The sequence below is a fragment of the Sinocyclocheilus rhinocerous genome, unplaced genomic scaffold (assembly GCF_001515625.1).
Source record: "Sinocyclocheilus rhinocerous isolate Xijiao unplaced genomic scaffold, SAMN03320098_v1.1 C35536434, whole genome shotgun sequence".
NCBI classification, from domain to species: Eukaryota; Metazoa; Chordata; class Actinopteri; order Cypriniformes; family Cyprinidae; genus Sinocyclocheilus; species Sinocyclocheilus rhinocerous.
The window spans coordinates 1-518 of NW_015754958.1; the positions used below are offsets into that span (position 1 = coordinate 1).

Genomic DNA, 518 nt, shown 5'->3' on the forward strand with positions numbered 1-518 from the left:
ATTGGACACCCTAGAAACATGTCCTCCATCTTGCCTTTCACTCCGCCCGTGGTGAAGCGTCTGCTGGGCTGGAAGAAGTCGGCCAGCGGTTCGAGCGGAGCGGGAGGGGGCGGAGAGCAGAACAGCCAGGAGGAGAAATGGTGCGAGAAGGCCGTCAAAAGCCTGGTGAAGAAGCTGAAGAAGACGGGCCAGCTGGACGAGCTGGAGAAAGCCATCACCACACAGAACTGCAACACCAAGTGTGTCACCATTCCCAGGTACGCCAACACGAAAAGCTCACCGCTTTCCTGCTTTTAGATCAGTGGCGTCTTCAATTTGTCAGTTTAACGCATTGAAATCGAAAACTTGGGGGAAAGAATTAAAATTGTTGTTTACTCATCCTCTTGTTGTTCAAGAAATAAGCTCTTAGAGAAAATCAGGTGTATTGTTAGAGTTTGCGTAAGAATTAGTGGTCGACCGATGTGTCGCCAAGGCTGCCAATTTTACATTTAATTATCAGCATCGGCCAATATTTATTT

General features: G+C 48.3%; 1 protein-coding gene across 1 annotated transcript; it reads left to right on the forward strand.

Moving 5' to 3' along the window:
* The first annotated feature begins 18 nt into the window (after window positions 1-18).
* Window positions 19-312, forward strand: LOC107734929 (mothers against decapentaplegic homolog 2-like). The gene has a single exon (XM_016546793.1). It carries the CDS (start codon window positions 19-21, stop codon window positions 295-297), a length of 279 nt encoding a protein of 92 aa, XP_016402279.1. The 3' UTR covers window positions 298-312.
* The last annotated feature ends 206 nt before the right edge of the window (window positions 313-518 follow it).